Here is a 24,212-nt window from a genome sequence, read left to right as displayed (position 1 = left end):
AATGCACAGGATTCAATAGGTCATCACTTCTGGTGTAGCCTGGGGCCCACCTATGCTTTCTATGGCATAGGAAGCTCCCGGCAGGATCCGCAAGGGAGCATCTGGGAGAAAACGGGATAGTTTATCCTTTAGTAAGGCTGTGGAAGTATTCACAGTATTTTTTGATTTATTGGGGAAAGGAGGAGATCAACGTCAATGCTAATTGGTGAAGCAGCAAGCAACAACACCGGTAGGCTGCAGTTTTTGTTGTTGTTTTTTTTTTACTCAAGGGTGGGTTTTAATTGTCGGTAACGCAAAATAACGCAAAAATAATGAGTAACATGTAAAAAGAAAGCAGGGACTCGCAACTCACTTTAAGATGCTCGAAACTTTATTTAGCGACAGGCAAAATAAAGTTTGGACATCTTAACCCCTTTTGGGCGGGAACCCCCATCTGCTATTGAAAAATAGCAGATCTACAAGCTCATAGCGTGCCACTCGGTGCTTGTAGGTCTGCTATTTTTGAAAAATCTAATAACGACTGACATAGAAACATAGCTTAAAGTGAGTTAAAGTGAGTTGCGAGCCCCATGCTTTCTTTTTATTGTTTACCGTTTCTACAGTTTTGGCTCAGCCCCAATGGAGGATGTGCGTTACTTTTCTTACCCTGTAACTTGTAACTTAAGTTGTAACACATTTTGAATGGCAGCAATCCAGTAAACTAACGAAGTTATACTTTAGGAAGTTACCCAACACTGCTCAAAATGAATCGGATCGAGGCTAGATTTGGTGAGAGGCTTGTTCCTACGGCAACTGTCATTTATATTCACCACACTGGCATGGAGTGTAAAGGAGAAGACCCAGAGAGCTGCACTCGCTTTGTTTTGGCATCCCCGTCAGCCCCATTTATTCACTGACTTTAGTTGTCATTACACAAACACACGCTGTTTAAGCCATTTTGACCTGAGATCAGATTCTAAAAATGTCTGTTTGAAAATGACAGTTTTCTGAAAAAGCTATGTTTCTATGTCAGTCGTTCTTTGATTTTTCAAAAATAGCAGACCTACAAGCTCTTAGTGCGCCACTCAGTGGCACGCTATGAGCTTGTAGATCTGCTATTTTTCAATAGCTAAAGCATAACATAATGGCTGCTAACACCAAAAGGGGTTCCCACCCAAAATGGGTTCAAGGACAACTTTAGTTTTTTTCAACCAAGGTTCATGTTTTTAGGTTGTCATTTGAGAAAGTAAAAGATGAGTGTTATTTTTTGTTCATTTGCTGCCTGCTTTCTTTCATTTTAGCCATTTTAGCCAATTTTGACAGGGGGGGTGGGGGGGGGGGGGGCATTCGAACATGGGGCTAACATGTATTTTTTCACAAAATGTTACGGTGATTTCTTTATTCATATTTACTATAGTCCTATTAGACCCCATGCAATTACATCTAGCCACAACATATCACAGGATCTACTGAATGTGAAGGGGGGTACTATACTATATATAGGGGCTACCATAGTGTGTATCATATAGGCTCAATGTCAGTTTGTCACCGGCCCCTTTCCCAGTCAATAGATCCCGTCGTATTTTGTGGCCAGATGTAATTTCCTGGGCTCTATAGTAGGACTAGAGTAAATAATAAAAACGAAATCGCTATACAATTTTGTGAAAAAATTTATATTTAGCCCCATGTTCGAATGCCCCCCTGTAAAAAATAGCTAGAATCACTAAAACGAAAGAAAGCAGCAAAAGAAAACAAACTAAAGTGGTCCTTTAAGCTAGGGGTTCTCAACCTTTTTGGCCGGGGACCCCCGAAAATGCTTTGGCAACGTCTCGGGACCCCCGCCCCGCCCCCTCCCGACCCCCAATATAAATTGACTGCTACAATAACCTTAATAGAGACAATACACCATAAATAAATACTGAAACCATCATTATTAGGGAAGGTGTATGCATGTACTATGTGTACTATATGTAAATTCTTCATTTCCACTTTACAGCCAGTTGCAAAAAAACAAACAAAAAAAACGTTTTTTCTTCTTTTTTTTTAAATAATTTGGGGACCCCCCAAAATAATTTGGCGGCCCCTCGAGGGGTCGCGACCCACGGGTTGAGAACCCCTGCTTTAAGCTATCGGCCATCACGTTGTTCTCACAGCTCAGATCTTATAGAGAAGCACTTTGTCGCTAGTACTGCAATATAGAAATACTAATTAAAAATGTACTTGAGTAAAATACAAAAGTATTATTGGCATCAAAATGTACTTAAAAGTACTCATCATGCATGAATGTCTCATTTGAAGTTTTCAAAATGTATACAAATCTTTTGAAAGTAGCAGATCCACAACAACAAACGATTCTGGTTAAGGCTCATCTCCATAACTTTTCCTGACCTATATACACGCGAGCGCGTGTGAACGCGCACACGCACACGCACAACCACTACGATGAAATGTGTTCTATGAGCAGGGCCTGGCTGGAAACAAGTTCTTGAGCTTAGCCCAGATACCCTGGGTAAATATAGATTTCATTTCATTTCATTTCATTTCACACACACACACACACACACAGACTTACAAAGTGCCAGATTACGTGCCGACCTTCCTCAACACAGGAACCCCTTTTACAATAGAACAGTTTACGTGAGAACGGTTTCCATAGAAAACGGCAAAATAAATGCAGGCGTCCGTTTGGACAATGGGGCGTTTTCGCGAGTTGAAAACGCAACAGAGTGAAAGCTCCTTCTAGAGTGGAAGCTGTGATGGAGGTTGTTAACCCATCTTGGGCGGAAACCCCTTTTGGTGTTAGCATTATGTTATGCTTTAGCTATTGAAAAATAGCAGATCTACAAGCTCATAGCGCGCCACCGAGTGGCGCGCTACGAGCTTGTAGGTCTGCTATTTTTGAAAAATCGAAGAACGACTGACATAGAAACATAGCTTTTTCAGAAAACTGTCAGGATGTAGAAGACATTTATAGAATCGTTCCCACGTCAAAATGGGTTAAAAAAGAACTCCCTTTGAGGTGAGCAAGAAAGCAAGACGAGGACTCCAAGTTCAAAGGAACAGGCAGCGGTCCACAGCGGAGCTGCAGTACTGTACATACTGTATACGGTTTAACCCCAAAGCCACTGAATTAACCCATTCTGACCTGAGATCAGATTCTATAAAAATGTCTTCTACATCCTGACAGTTTTCTGAAAAAGCTATGTTTCTATGTCAGTCGTTCTTCGATTTTTCAAAAATAGCAGACCTACAAGCTCGTAGCGCGCCACCGGAGCTTGTAGATCTGCTATTTTTCAATAGCTAAAGCATAACATAATGCTAACACCAAAAGGGGTTCCCGCCCAAAATGGGTACAAAAGAACTCCCTTTGAGGTGAGCAAGAAAAGCAGACGAGGACTCCGGTTCAAAGGAACAGGCAGCGTCCCACAGCGGAGCTGCAGTACTGCATATGGTTTACCCCAAAGCCACTGAATTAAATGCCTCCACATTTGTAAACGAGCCAACAGCCTCAATGTACACCACAACTACACTGTAAGAAAACACTATTAGCCCATTTTGGACTGATGGCAATAAAAAAAAAGGCTTCGAAATCCTACATTTTTTTCTGAAAAAAATATGTTTCTATGTCAGTGGTGCTCAACCTTTTTCATGTCAAGGACCCCCAGAATTATCTCTATTGGGCCACGGACCACCCATCTCAAAATATGTAGTTCCAGGGACCCCCCAGAAGCAAATATATTCGTTAAAAATGTTCGCTCTGAAATATATATTCAAGGATTTGCACCACATTTTCACGACTTTTCAAAAATAGCAGACCTACAAGCTCGTAGCGCGCCACTCGGTGGCGCGCTATGAGCTTTGTAGATCTGCTATTTTTCAATAGCTAAATTATAACATAAAGGGGTTCCCGCCCAAAATGGGTTAAATACACAAATGAGCACTGCGTGGTTGTGACTCGCAAACCACATCCTCTGGTCATGGCCATGCCTTGGTCAAACAGCAGCATTATGTACACAAACCGGTAGAGATAGACAGTCAAATGGCTCCTTTTTAAAAATGTATCGCAATTAATATCATCTGATCACGGACAAACATATGCTACTGAATTTAGTTCTACAGTGTTTACCGTTTAACCACTTTTTTAACCACCCATTTAGGCCTGACGTCGAAATAAAAAAAAACGTTCGCTCTGAAAGAATATATATTTAAAGATTTGTGCCGCATTTTTGCGATGTTTCAAAAATAGCAGACCTACAAGCTCGTAGCACGCCACTCGGTGGCGCGCTATGAGCTTGTAGATCTGCTATTTTTCAATAGCTATAAAGTATAACATAATGCTTAGTTAAAACACCAAAAGGGTGTCCAGAATGGGTTAAAAACCCTATAATACACTGTGGGACATTTGGGGGGAAATGTTGGAAAGCTTTTATGCCTGTTAAATGCCCCAAATATGGATGGAATGGTTGAAAGCGATTAACCTAAGTGAACTCTGAGAGTTAAAACATGTTCTGGTATAAGGATGCAAAGGATAATCAAAAAGGATTTTTTTTGCAGTGTAGAAAAGTATGTTTTAAACCCAGAGGAAATGTGATCTACTATTACTCCTGTATGGATACATTTCCGTCCTTTTTAACTGTGGCGTTTGGCTTTCGGGGTATACGTCTAATTGTCTGTGTGCTTTTGTGAAAAGCGATCATGTATTTAACCCATTTTGGGCGGGAACCCCTTTTGGTGTTAGCATTATGCTATGCTTTAGCTATTGAAAAATAGCAGATCTACAAGCTCATAGCGCGCCACCGAGTGGCGCGCTACGAGCTTGTAGGTCTGCTATTTTTGAAAAATCGTAAAAATGCGGCACAAATCTTTGAATAGGTTCTTTCAGAGCGATGTCAGGCCTAAATGGGTTAAACATACTGTACAGTTTCACAGAGATGGAAAGATTGCCTTTGTCTTGTCTGAAAGGCTTTAAAATGGAAAGCATCCATTAAGCAGACCACCTCTCTTTCTTTTCCCTGTAGCATTCCCCCCCCCCCCGCCCCCCCCTGCCCCCCCCCCCCCCCCCCCCCCGCCTGCTCTTCCTGTCCGTTTACCCCAAGCACCCTAAGGCTATCCAACGTTGAAGCTGCCACTACCTACTGGCGAAATGTGGAATTGCAGCACTTTAATGGAAGTGGACGGACGTTCATGACGTCACGTGCGTAAGCCCGGACCTCAAAATCGAGGTCCGGTGCTAAATAATAGGCTAAACTTCCGCTCGCTCGAGCCATTGAGTTATAATTATACTTCCGGAAGTCTTCCGAGTGCTTCAAAACGCCACTGAGCAACTTCCACTGAAATTAATAGCGGGGGGGTGGGGCTAACGCTCCAGTTCGGTCTCTATCCTTCTTTATACCCCCCACCCCACTACGTGTAGACAAAAAAGGACCAAAAGATGTAATGCTACAATTTAGCAAGCCTCAAAGACACTAGACTGGTGCCCGGCTGTAGAGCACCGAGTCGCTAGCGATGGAAGTTGGAAAACCATGCCCCACCTGGCTATGCAATACCCCGTTGGGGCCCTATTCAGAGCCCGGGCCGGCAGGGGCCTTTTTGACGGTTCTGGACAACCGTGGGTCCGACCGACTCGACACCGGGCACTGAGTGCCGCTATGAGCTTGTAGATCTGCTATTTTTCAATAGCTAAAGTATACCATAATGCTTAAAACACCATAAGGGGTTCCCGCGCCCCAAAATGGGTTAAAACACCAAAGTATAATTCACCTCCCTCATGCGTGATGTGCACCGCGAATGAATGAGATTCCAAACGGAGCAGCCCTGCATGTGTAATTAAACGCTGAGGCACTCTCTGAGCCGTGCTCCTCCTGACCCTGCTCTCTCTCCAGTGTCCTGCTCTCTCTGACCGCTCTGACCGCTCGCCTCCATTAAATAGTCAGTGCTGTAAGCAACTAAGTATACATTACTCAAATACTGTACTCGTACGATTAGTAGTACTATTTTGAGGTATTTGTACTTCAGTCGGGACGACTCATGAATGGATGGAATATATATTTATTGAATATAACCCATTTTGGGCGGGAACCCCTTTTGGTGTTTTAACATTGTTATAATTTAGCTATTGAAAAATAGCAGGTCTACAAGCTCGATGCGCGCCACTCGGTGGCGCGCATCGAGCTTGTAGGTCTGCTATTTTTTTTAAATCGTGAAAATGTGACACAAATCTTTGAATATATATTCTTATATATTCTTTTAACTTAAATCTTTGCTTCTGGTGGGCCCCTGGAACAACATATTTTCAGATGGGGGACAGTGGTCAATTACATATATTTTTGGGGTGAAACTGACACAGAAACATGGGTTTTTCAGAAAACTCTCAGGATTTAGAAGATCTTTTTAGAATCTGATCTCAGGTCTAAATGGGTAAAAATGAGCAATATATGTATGGTTTGGCGATGAATTGGATTTGCTTTTTAGGTACTCCGATCAAGTGCATCAGTACCAACCATAGGGACTCCGAATCCCCCGTACCTACGTAAACAGCAGATCCAAAACGACAGGTGGTAGGTAGCTGGGGTGGAGGAGGTTGAGCAGCAAAACTGCAGAATCAGTGTGTTCAGCAGCAAGCGAGCAGGATGAGCAGTGCAAACTTCCGGTTTAGATAGCCGGTATGAAGATGGAATGAGCGTGCGATTGGATGAAGGGAATCATGTGATGCTGAGGAGGCCCAATGAACGGCCGGCAGCGACTGCACTGAGTTTCCTGACTGAATTTGCTTTGCCCATGTCTGTGACAGGCGCTCATTTCACTTGAGTATTTCCCATTTTCAATACTTTCACTTCTACTCCGCTACATCCCCCGAGGCAATTGTTGTACTTTTACTCCACGACAATTATTCGAAAACGTTTAGTTACTAGTTACTTTGTAGATTTAGATTATTATTACAAAACATACATTACCCACTTCAGCAATTACACATTTTTGGCCATTTGAAAATAGCTGATCTACAAGCTCACAATGCGCTGCGAAGTGTGTGCGTGTGCGCACGTGCGTGCGTGCGTGTGTGTGAGAGAGAGAGAGAGAGAGAGAGAGAGAGAGACTCACAGGCGCACAGGTGTAGTTGACGGTCACAGTGGGCGTGGTGGCTCTCAGCGCTCCACTCACACCATGGTAGTACCGGAAGCAGACCTTGGTCTCCGCTGGCGAGACAGGAGAGGAGAGGAGAGGAGAGGAGAGGAGAGGGTGAGACACAGGAAAACAATTCACCATTTGTGACCAGATTTGACTGAGAGCCTGCCATTGCGCAAATTCCTGCACCAGTTAATTGCACAGGCAGACTCTTCACATACTAGAGCATGTCTGAAACTAGAAAGGTCGCAATTTTAAAAAATTGCAAAGTGTGGTTGCCGCAGTGGCTTACATATGCCCCTCCCACTGATATTGCCAGCCAATTACAATGTCACATCACCCCTGCGATCATGTGTAAGTAATGGGGGGATTTATCCCCCAAAAATCATGTTTTTGCGACAAACGTTTACATTTCTCGCATTTACGGCGCCCCCTATGGATGAAAATAGAATTGCTTTTGGTACTTGGTTGATTGAACCACCCGCGACATGTGATTCAAATTTGGGATGGATTGGACATTCCGTTCGTGATTTATTTGTGTAAAATAGGCCCCTCCTACTATCTTAGGACGACGATTACGTTCGAACGATACGCACTACCAAAATTCTGCAGTTGGTGTTTTAATCGGATGGGTCCAGAGATAATGTGTACCAATTTTTGTGAGATTTGGACAAAATTCGTAGGAGGAGGAGCAAAAAGTGTGTTTTGGAGAAAATTCAAAATGGCGGAAAATCTATCATGACGCAAATGGGCGTGGCCTATATGGGGAGATGCGTCATGACCCAAGGAAGCCAGGGAAAAAATATTTTGATTTTATGACCTACGGTTCAAGAGTTATAAGCCAAAACGTAAAGTGGGCTGTTATAGCGCCACCATGAGGCCGGCCGACCGATAACATTAGAAGTTTATTAATTTTAGTAATTATTATGAACCTACCCTCCAAGTTTTGTAACTATAGTGCTTACAGTCTCTGAGGAAAAAATACTTGAATATGAGAATGCGAAAAATCGCATTTTCCCATTCATGTCAATGGGGAAATTGTATTCACTAATAAATTAATATCAATTAAACTATACAACATTTCTATTAAAAAAATACAAGCACATCCTTCCCGATGAAGCCGGTCAATTTGACATATGGCTCAAGTGCGTACAGTCAAAACTGTGGGAGGAGTAGCGAATCAAAAAAAAGACTAATCAAGTGGAATAATAAAGTGTTACAATTGCAATAGTCTGGTTGCCCTGTTAGGGCAACCACTAGGTGTAATGTTAGACCACAGAAGTGAACCTTTCAAGCCTGTTTTCTCAACTCGCTGTTTTCTGCAAGACATTACTCTATAAGCCATATCTCCAAAACTGGTGGGTCAAACTGAACAACCAATATGTCAATTTGAAGCTATGAATCCCTGCTTTCACATGACATGAAAAAACGAAAATTCAAAAAAATCCAATGGCAGCCCCTCAGTAAAATTTGGTCACATTTGTCAGCCTTCTGATTGGTCCCTGACTGACTAACCAGCAGGCTCTTGTTCCACCCTGGTTCCGCCTTTTTTATATTGAATTTGCTAAAACATCATTTTTGAAAAAAAAACAAAAAACAAACATTTATATTGACTGATATGCCCAGTCACCATGCTGAACGTGATGTGATGTTCCTTTTATACTGACACCAAGTTTAAAATAAGAATTGAACGCACAGAACATCAATATGAAGCAACTGAAAAACACGTTATTTGAATGGTAGTGGATGTAATGGAGGAGAGAAAGGATTATTTTTGGTCGAACCACGGAAACGGTTCGACCCAATGGGTGCGAAGAGGGGCACAACCACGGGCGGGACTTGACAAAGGGTGAATTATAATATGCATAATATAGAGAGTATATGCACATGCATCACTTTTCCACCGGGACCCCCACAACGCAGACGCTCTTAAATCCAGAGCGACTTACAGTAAGCACTAAGCAAGGACAACACATGGTAATACATCAAACGGTGGCTCAGGGGTAGAGCGGTCGGATGGGAACCGGCACGGTTGCCAGCCGCAATAAGAGAAAACACTAAATACACTAGTACAGAGCCCTGAGGGCCTCCGGCCAACCATATGGGGTTTAAGTGGCTTACCCCTCTATTCTTAGTAAAAAGAAAAACGGACCTGCTGAGTTGCGACGGTAAATTAAAAAAAAGTAAATGTACTTGGTTACTTTATTATTATTATTTTTTTATGTTTTTGTTTTGTGGCTTTCGCCTATATTTTATATTTGTTATGGAGGGACAGACAGTAGGCTGACAGGAAATGGGGAGAGAGATGGGGGGTGACATGCAGTAAAGGCCGTCTGGATCGGGAGTCGAACCCGCGGCACACTGCCAGACTGGATTACCAGCCAAGGTGCCTGGACCACTGAGCCATGGCCCAGGCCACTTGGTTACTTTCTATAACACAGCGCATACACAGATAGCATAGATGACAAGTCAGATAGACACTCAGCTGGTTGTCAGCCTCGTTGCTGAGATGTATGGCTGGAGGGGAAAATCGATGCGCTGTAACCTCCTCTCTCTCTCTCTCTCTCTCTCTCTGTACCTTCCATCCTTACTCAATTCCCTGTAGCCAATTCACAATTCACCTCCCTAAACGGAGCAATGGCACAGATCGATGGATGTCCCATTTTGCGACCACAATATATCTCTCTCTCTCTCTCGCTCTCTCTCTCTCTCTCTCTCTCGCTCTCTCTCTCTCTCTCTCTCTCTCTCTCTCGCTCTCTCGCTCTCTCTCTCTCTCTCGGACCTCACAGGGGAGCATCGGCATTGTCGGGTGGAACATCTTGTACTGTGGTAACCGGAAGGCTCGCCCCAAAACCACACTCGCCCCCCGTTTGTTTCATTCTTGTATTTTTGTATTTGTGTTTTACTGAGGAAAAGGTTGGGAATACGTTTAAGGTTATTGGCATAGTTTTACTGAGGTTACGTTTAGGAATAAGGTTAGGTTTAGGTGTAGTTTTACGTTTAGGAGTAAGGTTAGGTTTAGGTGTAGTTTTACGTTTAGGAATAAGGTTAGGTTTAGACATAGTTTTACTGAGGTTACGTTTAGGAGTAAGGTTAGGTTTAGGTGTAGTTTTACGTTTAGGAATAAGGTTAGGTTTAGGTGTAGTTTTACGTTTAGGAGTAAGGTTAGGTTTAGGTGTAGTTTTACGTTTAGGAATAAGGTTAGGTTTAGATATAGTTTTACTGAGGTTACGTTTAGGAGTAAGGTTAGGTTTAGGTGTAGTTTTACGTTTAGGAGTAAGGTTAGGTTTAGGTGTAGTTTTACGTTTAGGAATAAGGTTAGGTTTAGACATAGTTTTACTGAGGTTACGTTTAGGAGTAAGGTTAGGTTTAGTTTTACGTTTAGGAATAAGGTTAGGTTTAGACATAGTTTTACTGAGGTTACGTTTAGGAGTAAGGTTAGGTTTAGACATAGTTTTACTGAGGTTACGTTTAGGAGTAAGGTTAGGTTTAGGTGTAGTTTTACGTTTAGGAATAAGGTTAGGTTTAGACATAGTTTTACTGAGGTTACGTTTAGGAGTAAGGTTAGGTTTAGGTGTAGTTTTACGTTTAGGAATAAGGTTAGGTTTAGACATAGTTTTACTGAGTTTACGTTTAGGAGTAAGGTTAGGTTTAGGTGTAGTTTTACGTTTAGGAATAAGGTTAGGTTTAGTTGTAGTTTTACGTTTAGGAATAAGGTTAGGTTTAGACATAGTTTTACGTTTAGGAATAAGGTTAGGTTTAGACATAGTTTTACCGAGGTTACATTTAGGAATAAGGCTAGGTTTAGACATAGTTTTACTGAGGTTACGTTTAGGAATAAGGTTAGGTTTAGGTGTAGTTTTACTGAGGTTACGTTTAGGAATAAGGCTAGGTTTAGACATAGTTTTACTGAGGTTACGTTTAAGAATAAGGCTAGGTTTAGGGCATAGTTTTACTGAGGTTACGTTTAGGAATAAGGCTAGGTTTAGGGCATAGTTTTACTGAGGTTATGTTTAGGAATACCTGGTGGCAACCATTCCGAGGTCGTCGGATTTGACCGGGGTTGAGCATTCTTGTAGTTCTATGGGCTCCATTTTCGTCACCTTAGCGGTGACGAAAATCCCTATCCCTAAACTTCCTTGCATTGTTTTTACTATTTTGCAAAACATTTTTGAATAGTTAAAATGGCCAGTCTACAGGCTCACAACGTGTCAATGTAGAGGCTAGCTGAACTATTCAAAAATGTTGTTCAAAATAGTAAAAAAAAAAAAAAAAAAAAAGGCAAAGAAGTTTAAGGATAAGGGGTTTAGCGGTGACGAAAATGGAGCCCTATATGTCCAAAACTGTTGCTTTTAGTTAGTTAGTTCATAGTGGTGGAAATAGTAGTCACACTTTTTACTTACTCTACTTAAACAGTGTAAATGAAGTAGAAAGTACTCATTATGCAGAATGTCCCATTTCACACCTTTTCAAATGTATATACATCATTTAAAAATAGCCGATGTACAAGCTCACAATGCGTCGTGATGTGAGCTTGTCGATATGCCATTTTAGGGGCGGTGGTGGCTCAGAGGTAGAGTGGCCAGATGGCAACCGCAAGGTTCCCAGTTCGAACCCGGGCTGCCCCAGAGTTAGTGTCGAAGTGCCGTCGTCTGCAAGACTCTGAACCCCTAATTGCTCCCGATGTGCAGGTTGGTGCCTTGCATGGTTTTCCTGAAGTGGTTAATGTTTTGTAATAATAGCAAGTAAGACGCGCGAACGCGGGAAGCGAACGCAAATCGTAAATGTAAGTTATTTTTTTAGTGTGTGTACAGGTGCGTGTGCGTGCGTGTTTTTTTTTAAAGTTTTATTTGAGTTTTTTTTTAGTTTTTTTTTAAGTTAAGTTTTTTTTAAGTTACGTTTTTTTTAAGTTAAGTTTTTTTTTAAGTTAAGTTTTGTGTGCGTGTGCGTGTGTGCGTGCGTGTGTTGCTAGGTCTCATAGTTAGTGCTCACTGCGTTCGCAATAATCAAAATATACAAATTTGAAACTGACATTTTCAACTAAATGTAGTGGAGTAAAAGTATGTTTGCTCTACACTGTCATATAGTGCATGAGAAAAAACACAACAATGAAAAATTACTGTACAAGATTTCTGCCCCGACAGCTGTGATATATAATATCAGGGTGATGAGTCATTTAGCGCCAAGGCTGTTGCTGAGCTTTAGACAGCACAGTCACACAATTCATAGAAACCTCTCCCACTTCAGCATGACAAATATGAATGTAATGGCCTCTATGCAGCGAGTAGTTTGCTGCGAGAGTGAGGTCTAGCCAACACCAACTCGGGATTCCTGGATCGCTGCCCTCCACAATTTCCTATCCAACATCAGGTTCTTGAGCTCTGCAGTGTCGTTAGCCAAGCTGACGCCTACATAGGTGGTACGCTTCTTTCCCCTCCTGGCTTTGCCCTGGGTTGGCTCCCATAGAGTCAATTTACTTGCCTCAAGTTCTGGGTGCCTGACGCAGTGCCCTGCGAGGGTCATTTTCCCCCCCGACCGGTGCGAGTGTTGCAGTAGCCCAGATACGTTCCCTTAGTCCCTATACGTTCATTCTAGGGACTGAGGGAACTTATCGGGGTGAGTGTTGCAGTAGCCCCGATACGTTCCCTTAGTCCCTATACGTTCATTCTAGGGACTGAGGGAACTTATCGGGGTGAGTGTTGCAGTAGCCCCGCCCACCCACCGTTCCCATTGTCATGCATTCATTGCCTATCGGCCAATAAGAGCTCTGCTTGTTGTTCTGGAGCTTGCCGTGGTCAACAGGCTCCAGAGTTCCCAAAACAAACTGGTCAGGCTCCTACTTGACCTCGCCCCCCGAACCCACCTCACCCCTGCCCACTTCGACAGGCTGGAATGGCTTAGGGTCGACGACAGAGTACAGCATCTTGCAATGGGTCTGGTCCACAAGATTCGATACACCACCAAGATACCCATGTACCTGTCTAGATACTTCCTTAATGTAAACGAAGTCCACACCCACAACACCAGAGGGAGTGCAACGAACCATGTACAACCCAGATTCGGCACAAACAAGGGACTAAATTATTTTCGCTCCTATGCCACCAAAATGTGTAACGCCCTACCAACAGTCATTAAGACATGCAAATCCCTTTGACTCCTTCAAAACCACTCTCAAAGGGCACCTACGGACGGCTGCAATTTGAAACTGGCCCCTGTAAAATCGGAATCCCTCAAACACGGACGCAAGGAAAACACAAGAGACGGTCACGGCCACACAGCCAACTCAAGGTACGGCCACGGAGCCGACTTGGGGACCCAACGCAAGGACAACACAAGAGACGGTCACGGCCACACAGCCAACTCAAGGTACGGCCACGGAGCCGACTTGGGGACCCAACGCAGCTCCTCCAAGGAAAACAAACAAATGAACGGAGCTGAACGTGAATCCCCCCCACCGCCCACCCCTTTTTTTCCCTCACTGTATATGTTTCTTTTCCCTTTTTACCTCCTTTATGATGAATTCCTGTTCTGTCCTTTGTCTATATAGAAGTGTCTATTTGTACGTCTCTAAATGTTTTTGATGAATTGAACATGGTGGACCCTATTGGAAACAAGTGTAATGCTTAATTGGGTCGTCCACTCACAGTTAACAGCCTTTGTATTGAGTTTGTGCTTGAAATGTACTGTAATTCTGCAAACTGTTAATACATTTTTCAATCAATCAAAACTGGCCAAGACATGCTAATTACTTCTAATAAACAAGTCGTGATCATTATCTGCCCCTTATTCAAATGACAGCAGCTACTCTTCCTGGGGTCTCAAAGCCATCATCAAAATCAACATGGTTTTACATACAGTACACCATTCATACAACACAACAATACAACAATACAATACAATACAATACCACACAACACAACACAAAACATCACCTCATAGCATGTCTAATACATTTCATAGCTAGCTCCAAGTAGCCTGGTAGCAAACAAATGTGTGTGGTATATCGTCATTGACGCACAGTCAAAAGGAGGTGTTGCTCTGTCAAACACAAACTGAAAACTGAACTCTCTCTGCAGAGCAAGCTGAAGCTACTACATTATGATTAACAGCACAGGTGTCTGTAATGCAGTCTCAATCAGTCCAATCAAAGGCCCTCTGCACATGCCTGTTGGCAAGGCAGCCTAATATATGGTTTGGCCTTTCCAACACAGCCGCCCCCACATTTAAGGTTAAATGTGCTCTCCGGAAAGGCCAACAATCCATCTGCAATCAGGGACTGTTGGTTGACAAAGGCAGTCCAGAAACTATCTTTGAGCACTTGAGAGTGTATCCAATTCCGATGTCCAAGGGGCTCTGTCTGTGGATAAACTACCTCTGGGAATGAGGTGTCAGGCCGCCCCATCAGCAGGTAACTTGGTGTAACTGGATCCAGATAAGCTACTTTGGGTTCAGGGTGGCACAGGTTGAAGTCATAGTCCTGGAGTAACTTTGCGGGATAGCGACCAGGATCTTCTGCAACGCTCTCTTGCTGTGCATTCCTGAATACAAGCATCTCTGCAGCTTGATAGGTGGTAGCAGGAGGTGTTCTGGAGAGGCTGGCCGCCCCGTGCAGCTCCTCTGCAAGGGGCTCCACCAGCTCTTTCCGGGTCTCAAATCTAGGCTCATATGTTCTCTGTGGATGGGAGGAAGTACTTAGTCCACAGAAGGTAGAATGTTTGAGTTCTTTGTTATCCTCTGTCTCAGATGGGTCTGGTGGATGAAGGATTGGCAACTCGTCAGGGGTTGTCTGTAGGATTTTCGGTCCTTGACTGGGGTTCACAAGCTTGTATAGGGGTTTACCTCTGGCGAGGTTGTCTACCGGATTCTTAAGAGGGTCTCTCCAGATCTGTCAGGGGACATTTCTCCAGGCCTCTAAGCTGTGGCATCACAGCACTCATAGGAGCCTGGCCGAAAGTTGAGGTCTTCCTCTGGAGCGATGGTGTCGCACATTTCAGAACGCCATCCACGTCAACTCTGGTGGATTTGGCTTCAAGGAGAGCTTGCTGGCCTTCTCTTGAATGCATCACCGGCTTCTCATCTCTGACTGGCAGCTTCTCCACATTCTTAACATCACTCAACTCGGCTTCTTTGGGACTGAGTGAAGTGAACAAGCACAGCGGAGGTGACAGCTGTAATTCTTTCAGTTTGGCTGGGCCCTGGAGTGTCCAACCGAGCCTGGTCTTAATAGCTGCCGGTCCACCAGGGGGTCCTAGACGGACTGGCTCGACGGGGGTGATCAGGTGAGGGTTGTCTGCGCCTATAAGCAGCATAGGACTTACTTTGTCAAAGGCTTGTAAAGGAATGTCTTGGAGGTGCTTGAACTTCGACTTGAGAGCGTCCACAGGATACGTGTGGTCGGCAAGGCTCAGACGCTTAGCAGTGAACGCATCACTGATCGGGAAGGCTCTGTAAGGCTGAGAGAAAGGTGAGACACTGAAGGTGACAGACGTGCCATTCAGTGTTTGCACATCCTGGCGAATGGTCCGCAAGGCTAGTGATTCTGGGTGCCCTCGCAGTCCTAGTTTATGTGCAGCTGCAGGCAGAAGCATCGTATGCTGTGAGCCGTCATCTAAGACTGCGTAGGTATCAAATGTCTTGTTCTCATGTCGCAGGAGGACCCGTACTACCTTGAGGAGGACTCGACTGCACTCTGCAGGGCGGTCTAGGTACAGTGTCTCTGTGGCAGAACTGACTAGGCAGGATCCTTCCTCTGGAGGTTTGTACTGTAGTTGACGTCATGCAGTATCAGGAGATGTTTACCTTGACACTTGCTGCAAGGCTTCTTCAAATCACACTGAGCTGCGCGATGTGCTCTTCCACATCGCCAACAACGTCGGTTGGTCTTTATCCACTGGATGATTTGGTCTTTATTGAATGACTTGAAGGTCTCACACTGGCTTAAGAAATGGTTCTCGCTCTCACAATATGGACAGTAGGCTGGCCGGGCTTTCTTAATGCCTGTGTCTGGTGTCTGTGGTGACTCTGCTGGTTGCTCGTCTTCAGCACCATGCAGTACCGTGGCTGAGTGGGACCTATTGTCGCGCCTTTGCTCTACCTTAGGCCCTTTGAGCATAGCTTGACCTTCACTGTCCTGGCACCAGGCCTCCTCTTGTAGCCATTGAGAGAAGTCTATCAGGTTATACCCAGTTCCAGGTTGGTGGCGCATACATCTGCGAAATCCTGATCGCATATCAGAGGGAAGTTTGCTCAGGAGTCTCTCTACGTGCGAACCACATTGGAGCTCTACTGCACCTTCGTGTCCAAGGGTCTGCAGCATTCCTACTAGGGCACGCACTTGCAGGGAGAACCTTTGGAAGGCTCTCGAGTCTCCCTGGTGGATGTCTGAGGCATTAATCACAGCAGCTATTTTCTTCAGGGCAAATTTCTGAGGTTGACCAAACTGGTCTGTCAACGCAGCCATTGTGTGCGAGTAGGGTGTAGGTGAGTTTAAATAGGCATCGGCTACCAGACGAGCCTCCTCTAACTTGAGATGGTCCAGAAGAATCTGATAGCGGAACAACTCTGTGGCATCAGGAGGTAGGAGGTTTTCTAGGGCAAGCTTAAGACGGGTGAATTCACTGGGATCTGCTTTAGTGAAATCTGGAATGGTTGGAATGGGACCACGATAGGTTCTCTCTCTGAGATGTGCCAGTGGCTGCTGTGCAGGTGTAGCGTAGGCCGGTCTGTGTGGCACATACTGATGCGATTGCTGTGCAGGTGTATTATAGGCCTGTCTATGTGGTGGATACTGAGGATTTGGCATATACACCTGCTGGATATTAGCTGACTGTAGGGGCTGTGAAGGTGTTGGTGGGTTCCAGCTGCTAACAGTCTGTTGTGGATACCCCTGTGCATAAGGCTGGCTATTGGAGGCAGCCGCATACTGGCTAGGATGAAAGGGTGGAGGTGGAGGATAATAGGTAGGCTGCTCACCTGGATATGGAGTAACTGAAGGTAGGTTTCCAGGCAGAACTGTTGTCACTTGATCTTTAAGGACTTGTAACTCACTCATCATTCTGTTCAGCGAGGCCATCCAGGGCTGCTCCCTCATGTCTGCAGTCTGTGCAGTTGGATCCACTGGATTGCTGTTGGCTCTGAGAGTGTTTTAACAGGTGGCAGCATGAAATGCTGAGATGCTGAATAAGGATAGGGGGAAGATGTACTCGCTCCTTGTGCTGGTGGTCGCAAGACAGGCTTTGGCATAGATTGCATGTTATAGTTTTGTGGTGCAGCATAGGTGAAGGCACTGGGAAGCTGACTCGACGAAGGAACCCCATGAGCATAAACCCTCTGTGTAGGCTGGTCACGAGCTGCCAACTCGTTAGGTGTATAATAAGGCTTCTCAAAAACCTCCCAAGGTCGGTGGTAGGATGAGGAAGGCCCTTGCTCCCTCTCTGGTGGCATCTGTCTATCAGACCGGAGTGAATACTGCTGGTCACTGTGTTGTTCATCTCCTAGCTTCCACTCATCCAATGTCACATACTCTGAATACTGGCTAACAGGGCTGCTAGAGCGTGATGAATGTGCTGTTAATGCATAGTGTATGGCATCAATGTCCTGTGCCGAGGCTGTCTGCCTCCGACCATCTTCTGCCAAGGCTGTCTGCCTCCGGCCGTCCTGTGCCAAGGCTGTCTGCCTCCGGCCCACAGGTTGGAAGTCGTAGTCATGTAGGTAGGCAGGTGGGTAAGACTGGCGCTTAGGGCGTGTAGAGGCTACTACCTCATCAGGAACAGGATACTGCATTCTGAAGGCTGAGGAATCCAAGGTAACACCACTCATACGGCTCCGAAGGACCAATGTTGAAACTAGGAGGACTGTATAGGCTGATTGAGTAGGATGTTGGTGCCGCCTTGGCGTGTCGGTAAGAACACTCAGAATGCAGAACTGGGTACTGTAGCTTTCTTTACTTGCATTAGATAGCAAACAAATGTGTGTGGTATATCGTCATTGACGCACAGTCAAAAGGAGGTGTTGCTCGGTCAAACACAAACTGAAAACTGAACTCTCTCTGCAGAGCAAGCTGAAGCTACTACATTATGATTAACAGCACAGGTGTCTGTAATGCAGTCTCAATCAGTCCAATCAAAGGCCCTCTGCACATGCCTGTTGGCAAGGCAGCCTAATATATGGTTTGGCCTTTCCAACAAGCCTATACAATTCAGTAAGTAGTAAAAGTATCAACTCTGTACTTAAAGAATGTCCCTTTTCACAAGTTTTCAAATGTATAAGGACTATTTGAAAATAGCAGATCGGCTATTTTCAAAAATGTATACAGGGCTGAAATGTATGGTTTATAAATAAGAATAATCAAAATCTACAAAGTAACTAGTAACTAAAGGTTTCAAATAATTGTAGCTGTACAGTACGTAAATAAATCTACTTGGTTATACTTTACACCACTGACGGCTAATGTTCTGACCTTTCAACTTCCAAGGACTGCGACAAAAAATAAATCTCCCAAACGCATGTCAGATAGATACTCGGCCGTTTGTTCGAATGCAGAGAGTTATGGCTTGTGTGAAGGTCGATGCACTGTAACCCCCCCCCCCCCCCCCCCCCCTCTCTCTCTCTCTGTCAATCCCACTTCTCTTATCTGTGCCTTCCATCCTTACTCAATTCCCTGTAGCCGATTCACAACTCACCTCCCTAAAGGCATCAATGGCACGGTTTGACAAATGTTCCATTCTTGCAAACACAGTATTCTCTGCCTTCCTGTCCTTTCTCCCCGATTGCAAGCAGAGTGAGGAGAATAGAGGGTATGCGCTAGGGCATTAAGCAACTAGTCGACTAGTTTATTAGTCGACTAGTAAATCCACTGGTCGACCTTGTTGGTACTAGTTGACTAGTTGATAAAAAACACAGTGTATTTAGAGTGGAGAGAAGTGCTGGCACCCGGAGCTGTGGTTAATGCTATACAATTAGCGCGCAATAAAGGAGTTAAACTGTAGAGACTATAACAACAGGGCTTGGTTTAGAAAAGCCTATATATTTTTGCACTAAAGTAATATATTGAATAACAAACGGTTTTAAGGCTAGACTGGCATTGTAGAGATGGAGGTGGACCAGTGAGAGATGAGATTATCTCTCCTTCATTGTGGGACTGCAGAACTCTGGAGAGATGTCAACACAACAAATACAATGTGAATTGTGAACTTCAGCTTCAGTCAGTTTTTTTAGTTCGTACCTGGAGGAGTATGTGCGTTATCTCTGCTGTGCACAGCCAGGGGAACCATGTGTTTAATTATATCCATAGACCAGGGGTGGGCAACTGGTGGCCCGGGGGCCACATGTGGCCCCTACCTTCACTTAGTGTGGCCCTCACAGGTTAATGTCAGAATACTGATATATTAGATATATTAGTTTCAGCTGTTACAATTCCACAACATGCAAACATGACCCGCTGTAATTACTTCAGTCTAAATTAGTAGCTCAATGCTCAACACAAGTATAATTAAAGGCATTTGAAATTACATAAAAATGTCAATTTTCAGGATTCCAATTCAAAAATAGCAAAAAAATAATTCAAGATTTAAATTTGAATATAGCAAAAATAGCCCATCTACAAGCTCAAAGCGCGTCGCACGTTTTTGCGACGACAGTAATATATGGCCCTAGGGAGTGAGTGTGGAAATATAGTGGCCCACTCCATCGTCAAAGTTGCCCACCCCTGTCACAGACCATGGTCTTTTTCAGTCGCTTTCCATGTGCGACAAATATGTGTTTACAGTTTAAGTAGCAGCAAGGCGCAGCCACGCTGTTCAAACGTAATCGTGTCGGACATAACGACACCAGCGGCAGCTGCTGGACCAACGGTAAAGTACGTAGTAGGACCACCACATTTTAAAACTGTCCAGTCAAAGTGTCCACTCGGTATCGGTAGAAAACATTTTGTTCGTGGAGTCTGACCAGATATAGCTATGTTTCCGAGGTGCGTGCGTGCGTGCGTGCGTGTGTGTGCGCGCGCGCACGATGCAATGACGATTGCAAACCGGGGGATAGACAAAGTAACGCAAAAGAATCAAACCACTTGGGAAAGTTAGCAACCCAACTACAATTACAATACACAGATATATCTCTGGTGTTGTTCATGTGCGCTCTGTGCGCTACACAGATTTGTTCTGCGCAGGACGTTCCTGAGCCGTTAGGGGGAACATTGCCGGTAAACATATTTTCTAATCTAAATAACAGACCAAACTTAGCATCTGTGTACAAACAGCATACATCTACAAAATGTACACCGTCTCGGTCTCACATATGTAGCAGCCAAATAGCAAAAGTAGCAGACCTACAAGCTCAAAATGTGTCGTTTTGTGCCGCGTTTCAAGCTTATAATAATAATAATAATCGTTATTGTCCCGAAGAATATTTGTCTTCACAGATCTGTTCAAACACCCACATCAAAAACAACACAGCACATAACACCAAGACAATACAAAAACATGAGGTCCACCAGACTCCCCACTGTATACAGAACCATCCTATCGGCGGGGCAGTTAGTTTAATGCTACGTTGGCTTGGAGGGGACAAAACTCCCAATGAAATGGACCATTTTCCACGGCAAAGTTCTGTATCTATGTCTATAGATGGCATGAGGTTCAAAAAGCGATACAGAGGATAAATAGCGTGTACTTACAGTCGGTCCGAAAGTAGGAGCCCGCCTCGACCTTCCAGACGATCTGTCCCCTGTGAGAGCCGTTGACTCCTCGGTTCTTGTAGTCCAGGAAGTTCTCCGACAGAACCTCGTCTGAGGAAGGTGATGAGAGGTGAACCACTGTCACCGTGTCACATACACATTGCTACAGAACCTCGTCTGAGGAGCGGATGACAGATGAATCCACTGTCACGTACACATTTCTACAGAACCTCGTCTGAGGAGCGGATGACAGATGAATCCACTGTCACACACACATTTCTACAGAACCTCGTCTAAGGAGCAGATGACAGATGAATCCACTGTCACGTACACATTTCTACAGAACCTCGTCTGAGGAGCGGATGACAGATGAATCCACTGTCACGTACACATTTCTACAGAACCTCGTCTGAGGAGCGGATGACAGATGAATCCACTGTCACATACACATTTCTACAGAACCTCGTCTGAGGAAGGTGATGAGAGATGAAACCACTGTCACATACACATTTCTACAGAACCTCGTCTAACCCATTTAGGCCTGACCTAAATCCTCCAAAATAAATATTTTCACGATTTTTCAAAAATAGCAGACCTACAAGCTCGTAGCGCGCCACTCGGTGGCGCGCTATGAGCTTGTAGATCTGCTATTTTTCAATAGCTAAATTATAACATAATGTTTAAAACCAAAAGGGGTTCCCGCCCAAAATGGGCTAAGGAGCGGATGACAGATGAAACTACTGTCACATATGTACACATTCCTAGGAAAACAACGCTCATTTCCACATTGCAGTTGTGGAAATGGGCCCACTCAGTGGGCCTTGAGGGTATTGCAAGTGGGCCCCCAAATAATTGGCAAAACACTAATACATTAAACACAATCCCTCCCGTTATACCCATATAGGGTATAGGCGGTAACGTGAGGCCAGCGCCAACAGAATGAACGACATAACCAGAGAAGAAGAAGCGGCCGAATGACCCGGAAGTGATAATCCTCCATTGTCGTGCCAGGGTCGCGGCAGTGTTCTAACGATCAGACTATAAATATGGTTAGCGTGACCTGGAATTAATGTTTCAATAATGTCCAAACATCGTACTTTATCCCATTCTGAGCACTGAAACCACTATTGGCCATGTGCGCGTGCACTGAGGATTGGGGATGTAGGCCACGCTGGGCAAGACCTAAGCTGTAGAGGCTATCATTTGTTTTGTGGCGGAAGTTGCGGGATTTTGGCGGAAGTACCGCTCGAGGAAATGACGTTGATGCTTTACAAATCAGTTTACATCCTATTTGTCGGATGTTCCGGACCGACACTTCCACCGATAGCGTCTCTGCCTTAGGTGGTGACCAGACTTTTCTCTTCGCAGATGAGTAAGCCTGGGACCGAGGCTAGATGTATAGGCTGTTTCTACCATGGGAGTCCTATATGGGGGCTAGCCGCGGAAGCTAAAATAAGGTATAAGGAATCACGTCATTAGCATGATTAGTGTTAAGATGACCCAATGTTATTTTCCATAGAGGAAAAAAAAAAAAAACTTCCGGCTGGAACTCACCGACGAGGTACATGCCGATCCAGTCGCCGGCGTCCACCTCCTCCTTGATGTCCCAGGTGATCAGCAGCTCGCGCGTCTGTCCGATGGTGTAGCGGGAGGAGCTGGCGGCCAGCGTGGAGCGGCTGTCCGACGACACCAGGTCCGCGTCGCTGGTGGAGCGCGGCAGCGCCAGCAGCAGCGGCTCGCGGTTCAGCCCGCTCAGCGCGTAGCTCTCGGGGCTGTACCCGAGGCTGCCGGCCCCCCCCGCCGCCGCCGCCGCCGCCGCCGTCCTTGCAGCGGCCCCGCGTCTGGCTGCTCCGCGTCGGGGAGGCCATCGCCGCCAGGCCCAGCAACCTGTTCTGGTACAAGTTCTATACACATGCAACGCGCGCACACGCACGCACGCGCACGCACACGCACGCGCACGCACACGCACACGCGCACACACACACACACACACACAAGAACTAGATCAGTTTGCATGCATGTTCTCCCCGTGTCTCCTAGCCCATTTAGACCTGGGAAAAGATTCTACAAATATGTCTTCTATAAATCGTGATGTTTCTATGTCAGTGGTTCTCAAAGTTTTTCATGTCAAGAAGGACCCCAAGAACTATGTAATTGGCCACCGACCCCCATCTGAAAATATGTTGTTCCAGGGACACCCCCCCCCCCCCCCCCCCCCCAGAAGCCCCCACCACCCCACCCCCCCCCCCCAGAAGCAAATATTTGAGTTAAAAACGTTCGCTGTGAAAGAATATATATTCAAAGATTTGCGCCACATTTTCACAAAATTTCAAAAATAGCAGATCTACCAGCTCGTAAGAGCTTGTAGACCCTTACATTCTTTTGGTACCTAAAGTATAAGATAATGCTTTAAAACACCAAAAGGGGTTCCCGTCCCTGAAATGGGCTAGGGTAGGTACCCCTCACAAAAAAACAGGCCGTAATCCATGGTCTCTATACTGCCTCCCCCCTGGCCAGCCGGGGCGCCTGATGGAGGGGGAAACAGAACTAGTTTGGAATAACGTGTTCCTTTCACGGGCTACGTCCAACCGGGGGAAACTCCCTCCCCTATCAGGGTGAAAAGAAGCGGCTTGGACTCCTCATGCACGGAAGGAAGGCATGAGGTCAGTCTGTTGCTCTCCCCAGGTTGGCGGAGGGAGTGTAGAGACCAGGATTACATTAGATAATTGACACTGGGTGAAAAAAATGTGGTTACAAAATCGTGGGATAAAATGTAGCTGCTCTTCGGGATTTTATCATTGCTTTTTACAATTTCCACTGCTTTTTTTCGACACAACTGCAGCTTTGCAGGGCAGGGCAGCGTCGTCGTCGTCATGGTGTGTCTAAACAGCTGCCTCCAAATTGGTCTAACAACAGGGCAGTGCCATTACAAAAAAGATTGACCGGGCAGTGTGGCCAAGCTGGCCATTATCTGCCCTCTCCAGCTCTCTCCCACACAGCCATATCGGATATTAGTTCTCGTCTTAGCCCAATAGTGCGGCAAGCAGGCACTGAGCAAGCTGGCTGGTATATCCCAGCCTCGGTCCCAGCCTCGTACTCATCTGCGTCAGATGGTATTTCCCACTGGATACGATGTTTTTCGACCAATCACAACACTTGTTTCATTCACGTAGAATGTAAACGGCGACAAATTTGCAAAGCGACAACGTCATTTCCTTGAGCCGTACTTCCGCTAAAATCCCGCCACTATCGCCGATACACTCTACAGTGTATCGGTGGTTATCAACCTGTTCAGGCTGTTGCACCCCACCCTAAAATAATCATACTTGAAACTGCAGGGGACCTCCCACCCTAGTGACGAGCACTGGGAATTGAGATGAGGGCAGCATTACATTTAGTTTGACCTGGTTCCACAGATAAATATTGTGAAAATACAATC

General features: G+C 45.1%; 1 protein-coding gene across 1 annotated transcript in view; it reads right to left on the bottom strand.

The window, feature by feature from the left end:
* LOC306913309 (E3 ubiquitin-protein ligase HECW1-like) overlaps window positions 1-24,212 on the bottom strand; it is a gene marked incomplete at both ends in the record, with an annotated part of 139,982 nt that overhangs the window by 72,564 nt on the left and 43,206 nt on the right. The window contains 4 exon segments of the mRNA XM_079489898.1: window positions 7,078-7,172; window positions 20,774-20,884; window positions 22,328-22,592; window positions 22,594-22,677. Coding sequence (XP_079346024.1) covers window positions 7,078-7,172; window positions 20,774-20,884; window positions 22,328-22,592; window positions 22,594-22,677 — 555 coding nt within the window.

Source organism: Electrona antarctica, assembly GCF_951216825.1.
Source record: "Electrona antarctica genome assembly, chromosome: 20".
In the NCBI taxonomy this organism is placed as follows: domain Eukaryota; kingdom Metazoa; phylum Chordata; class Actinopteri; order Myctophiformes; family Myctophidae; genus Electrona; species Electrona antarctica.
The sequence above is the reverse complement of the archived record's forward strand: the minus strand, read 5'-3'. Positions and strand labels throughout refer to the sequence as shown.